Here is a 5,473-nt window from a genome sequence, read left to right on the forward strand (position 1 = left end):
TTAGTCGCCATTTTGCGACTAATAGGCGACTATATACATGTTGTCACATAGTAGTCATCATTTAGTCGTAAAGTTTTGTGACTCCATTGCGACTAAGTTACGACTATATTCATAGTAGTCATCATGTAGTCGTTATTTTTAGTGACTAGGTTGCGACTATTCTGTGATTAAGAAAACCGAACAAATGGGTTGTTTATTTGGTCGGTAGATAGTCGTATAAGTTTTGGTGACTATATAGTGACTAATATATGTTGTAGTCACTATATAGTCACTTTAGTTTTTAACTATATTGTTAAAATTTGATGACTATTTGGCGACTAACGTTTTCTGAAACTGGATATAGAATATTTTAATTTCTCTTTTTTCTTTTTAACCCTGTCAACAAAACCAACAAATGATTCTAAATTGGAAACCTAAAGAAACACATAATAATTATCATAGTTTTCAAAACACAAAGTACATACAACACATAGTGTCACCATTGAGTTCATCAAAAAATAGTTACTTAGTAGTAGGTAATTAACACATAGAGTAACCTATGGAGTTGAAGTTGGATCTTCTTCTTGAAGAGGCTCTGTCGTGGTAGTCTCTTTAGCTGAATGGGCTGTCAAGAACTCCTTGAACCGTGGATCACATTGCCGCAGAAACTTCCCCACCAAGTCCAACTCGTCAATCTTCTCCTTCTGCCCAGCAATAATTTCGGATTGTTGAGCAATTTGTGCATCACGCTTCAACATTTCTGCATCACGCCTCAACATATTAGCAGCCTGCTCCTCTATCTTCCGTTGAGCTTCCTTCAATTGTTCTTGCATAGCCACAAAGGCTAAAGTGTCTCCTGCTTGCTTCCCCTTGCCATTGACAATGCAGTCATAGAGGCTTCCAACTCCAAAAGGTTTTCCTCTTGAATCCTTCTCAGTGGACTGCAAAGTAAGAGAAAATAAGATATTAGAGGATGTCAAATTAAACTCCAAGATAACATTTTTGTATTGTTAAAATAAAACGTAACCTGAAGAAAGATTTCTGTATATTCTTCAGTTGTTAGCTCTCGGGGCCGTGACTCCCCATCTGAGATGGCAGAAGGATCTTCCTGGAGCTGAGACAACCTCTCTTGCACATTCTTCTCATATGTTTCTGCTATCTTCTCTGCCTTCCGATCAACATATGTCCCATCAGGCTTTGTATGTGCCTTGATGAAAACCTCACCAATGCGTACTTCTCTTCCCAATTCCTCTTCCTGTAATGTTAAGAAACAGACAAGTAAATTTTTAATGTAACAGCTAGGTCAAAAATAAAAGTGGCGAATGTGTAACAACAGAATTGGCTCACCATTTCGTTTTGAATCTGTTTATACGACTTTGGCCCTGAGAGGTGGACATGAGGACCGAGGCCATTACGGTCAGACATACGGCAATCAGAATATGTTTTGCTCCTTTGTTGTGCTTCTTCAGTGTCCCAGAATTCTGTCATTGTTGTCCATAGAGTAGTTCCAATCCATTTAGGTTGGCGTCTAGTAGTTCTCACGGTGCTAACCATGTCTTTGAGCCGATTTTGACAGATGGTCTCGAAGTGAGCTTGAACAGTCCCAGTTATCAAAGGATCCCAAGTGTGGGTTTTCTACAAAAAACAAAAAGAAAATAGCTAATGTGAGTGAAAAGAAGCACAAGTAAATAAAACAATATATGAAGAGTAAAGCAGTATGTGAAGCTTAAAGCTATATATGAAAGCTAGAGGACAGAACACTTAACCGCAAACTCAATGAAGTATCTTTCCTGTTTATCCCGAGGAACGCATGTCCAACTGTAGAAAGGACCTTCGAATTTGTTTAAAAGAATTTTAGTAATCTTCCGAGTGAGCGTAGATCCAGGGTCACGATCAAACCTCCAGACACATGAAACAATAAAACCAAAGTCAACCAACAGAGACACTCAAAATAACAAATCGATAAGTCTAAGAGTTTGTAACCGTACCATTCTGTCTTTGGTAGGGGAATGGGAGAGAGGACGGTGGTGAACTCATGTCTGTTTGGCACTAGAAGCAGTGCATTCAGAGCCTGCAATGTGTCCTCCTGGAGTTCCGGCAACACCGGAGGATAATCAGCTTGGAAATTGTTGCCTTGAGACGATGGATGCGAACGATGACTACGAGTCTGAGAGACTTCAGCTGGAGAAGGCGGAGGGTCAACTAGAGTAGGCGGAGGGTCAACTAGAGCAGGCGGAGGATGCGACGGATTGTAGTGGACTTCTTGAGAACGAGTCGGGTTCACTGTAGTCTGCGGTGGGTGAGTGTAGGAGTTGTGAAAAAGCTGTTGAGACGGAGGATGCGACGGATGGACTTCTTGAGAAGGGGTCGGGTTCACTGTAGGCTGCGGTGGGTGAGTGTAGGAGTTCTGAAAAAGCTGTTGAGGCGGAGGATAGTTCCGGATTTGGGCCGCCGATGACTGTCGTTGTACTTCAGGCGTCTGCAGCGGAGGAGGAGATTGGACCGCCGGCGTGAAGTTGTACTGATTGGGTAGAGTGTGCGGCCGTTTATTTGCTGTTGACGCTCCGACTCTCTGAGAAACGTTAGGAGCAGCAGGTTTCCTCTTCCTTCCTCCTCGATTAGGCATCGTTTGAGATGATGGGAATGATTAGGGTTACGGATTTGGGGGAATCGAGAGGAAGAAGAGAAGGATTAGGGTTTAGATTTGGGGGATCGAGAGGAAGAAGAGAAGGATTAGGGTTTAGATTTGGGGGAATTGAGAGGAAGAAGATGCGGATTAGGGTTAATCGTTGGGAGAATCGAATCGAGAGGAAGAAGAGAAGGCTGCGAGAGGAAGAAGAAAATGGGGATTAGGGTTTTCGTATTAGGGGGAATCGAGAGAAGAAGAGGGTTAATGGGTTTGGGTTTGGGTTTAGTTAGGATTAGTTAGGATTAGTTTGGTTAATGGGTTTGGGTTTATGTTTAATTAGGCCCAAATTTTAATCTACAATTTTAATTAACCAAATTTATTTAACCTACAATTTTAAAACAATTTTAATCTACAATTTTAATCTACAATTTTAATCTACAATTTAATCTACAATTTTTCTCTACAATTTTAATTAACCAAATTTATTTAATCTACAATTTTAATTAACCAATTTTAATTAACCAAATTTATATAACCAAATTTATTACACAATAATATTACACAATAATATTACATAATAATATTACACAATAATATTACACAATAATATTAGACAATAATATTACACAATAATACACAAATATTACACAGTAAAAAGACAAAAATTAAAAAACAAATACATAGTAATTTTGCCAAATAATTATTGTTCTTCGTCTTCTTGTTCTTCATCATCAGAAGACGATAAATTACACTGGAATTCATCTTCTGGATCCGCATCTCCAACATCGTAATCAAGGTTTATTGGATTAGCATCTGCTACCAAATTGTCGACTATGAGATCTTCAACTGTAGTCATCAATACAGCATCATCATTTTCTGTTTGCAACAGAGTCGGTTCATTGCTTTCATATTCTCCTGAAATGTTTCCCCTCGGATTTACTTTCAGAACACTTAGCCACTCTCGCTTTGGTTTCTTTGTGTATGGATACGGAATATAGCAAACTTGATCCGCTTGAGATGCTGTTTGCACAAAATCGCAATTTAGTATGGATAGTTACATTAAATAAACTTATATATAAATTCTAGACAAGTCTTACGTACCTAAAATGAATGGCTCATATTTGTTGTATTTTCTCGAAGAGTTCACGTCAACAACGCCACTATTGCTCTTCCGAGTCCCTCTACCAATGACAGGATCATACCACTTACACTTAAAAAGTGTGATTCTCAAATTGGTCATCCCTTCGTACTCAAGTTCTATGATATCAGTTAAGTTCCCATAGAAATCTGCACCATCAGATGCATCAGTGTAATTTTCACCTTTAACACATACACCATAGTTACATGTCTTCCGTCCAGCGCCGTGATTCTGCGTATGAAACACATAGCCTCTTGTAAAGTATATTGGCCAAGTTTTGACCTTGTGTAACGGTCCATGCACTATCTCTTGAACCCAAGTAGGAAATGGATTTGTGGCGTTCCAGTATATAACCTGCGTATACATATAAGTATTATATATCAATGATATAATTAAATAAATGCATAATCAGAGTCGGTTACATGGGTTCGAGTATACTTACATAATCTTTCACCCACACATGATATTCTTCAGCTCTTTTCGTGGACAGTTCTTTTTCGGTTAATTCAGGATATTTGGTAGAAAGAAAATCCTCAAACATACTAAGAAAATTAAATATATTTAATATATATGAGAAATATTTGTGGAGTCTATATATATGCGAGGCTATATTATATACCTCTCAATTGGTTGAAAATAGTCACAATTCCGTAAAACATATGCATGTGCGCACTGATAGTCTCTCTCTGAAAGCCATACTTCATGCATTTCCCCACTTGGGCGACCGACATGAGTAAATTAAATATATTAGGGACTCCAAGGACATGATATATTGGGACTTCACCTTCATAGAATCTTGTTAACCTGATCAAATAAGATAATTAAAAATAAATCAAATTAAGTATAAATTTTAATTTCATTTAATTATACCTTGATTTTGTTTGTATATGATCGGCAAAGTAGTGCTCAGAGAAGTAAGCAATCTCGTCATTGATATAGGACTCAACGATTGATCCAGCCGCATATCTTTTGTTCTTCGCTTTTCCTTTCAACTTTTTGAAAAATCTTTCAAAAGGATAAATCCACCTATATTGGACAGGGCCTCCCAATTCTGCCTCATATGGGAGATGTATAGGCAGGTGCTCCATCACATCAAAAAATGATGGTGGAAATATCTTCTCTAAGTTGCATAAGATCAAAACAATGTTATGTTTAAGAATTTGAACGCGACTTTTTTGCAAAGTTCTTGAGCATAAGTCCCTGAAAAATGCTCCAATCCCTGAAAATTTCATGTCTTAGGAAATTATATTTAAAAATATATACTACTAAAATGATGGTACTACCTGATAATGCAAGGTGAACGTTCCGGTCTAGGAGTTCTGCGAAGATAAATGGAAGAAGTCGCTCCATAAAAACATGGCAATCATGACTCTTCATTCCTGAAAACTTGCCATTGATCAGATCAACACAACTAGCCAAGTCTGACGAATAACCATCTGGAAATTTCACCGCATACTTGACACATTCCAATAAATTTGTTTTGGCTTCCTTTGTCAATGTATATGCTGGGAATGGAGCTTTACTTTGGGTAGATAAAACGACTTTGTACTTTCCATGCAAATTGGGCAAGATAATTTACCGTGGGTGGTCCATCCCGATAACATGCTATACGCCGGAAAGTCGCTTATCGTCCACATCAGCACTGCTTTTAGATTGAAGTTTTGATTCAAAGACACATCGTATACATCGACTCCAGTAGACCACAACTCTTTTAACTCCTCAATAAG

At 38.2% G+C, this 5,473-nt stretch overlaps 1 protein-coding gene across 1 annotated transcript; it reads right to left on the bottom strand.

The window, feature by feature from the left end:
* Window positions 1-424: 424 nt before the first annotated feature.
* On the bottom strand, window positions 425-2,605 carry LOC109126276 (uncharacterized). The gene is made up of 5 exons (XM_087512414.1): window positions 2,113-2,605; window positions 1,746-1,924; window positions 1,327-1,614; window positions 1,007-1,234; window positions 425-920 (listed from the first exon to the last, which is right to left on the bottom strand). Exons 1-5 carry the CDS (start codon window positions 2,603-2,605, stop codon window positions 537-539), a joined length of 1,572 nt encoding a protein of 523 aa, XP_087368540.1. The 3' UTR covers window positions 425-536.
* Between the last annotated feature and the right edge of the window lie 2,868 nt (window positions 2,606-5,473).

Source organism: Camelina sativa, chromosome 5 (genome assembly GCF_030686135.1).
Source record: "Camelina sativa cultivar CO46 ecotype springtype chromosome 5, ASM3068613v1".
In the NCBI taxonomy this organism is placed as follows: Eukaryota; Viridiplantae; Streptophyta; class Magnoliopsida; order Brassicales; family Brassicaceae; genus Camelina; species Camelina sativa.

Bases quoted from the DNA above. Each gene is read 5' to 3' on its own strand.
- LOC109126276 (XM_087512414.1), bottom strand. From the start codon at position 2,605: ATGCCTAATCGAGGAGGAAGGAAGAGGAAACCTGCTGCTCCTAACGTT. The intron at 1,925-2,112 runs GCAACAATTTCC...TGTTATTTTGAG, and splicing joins TTCGCATCCATCGTCTCAAG to TGTCTCTGTTGGTTGACTTT. The intron at 921-1,006 runs GTTACGTTTTAT...CTTACTTTGCAG, and splicing joins ATACAGAAATCTTTCTTCAG to TCCACTGAGAAGGATTCAAG.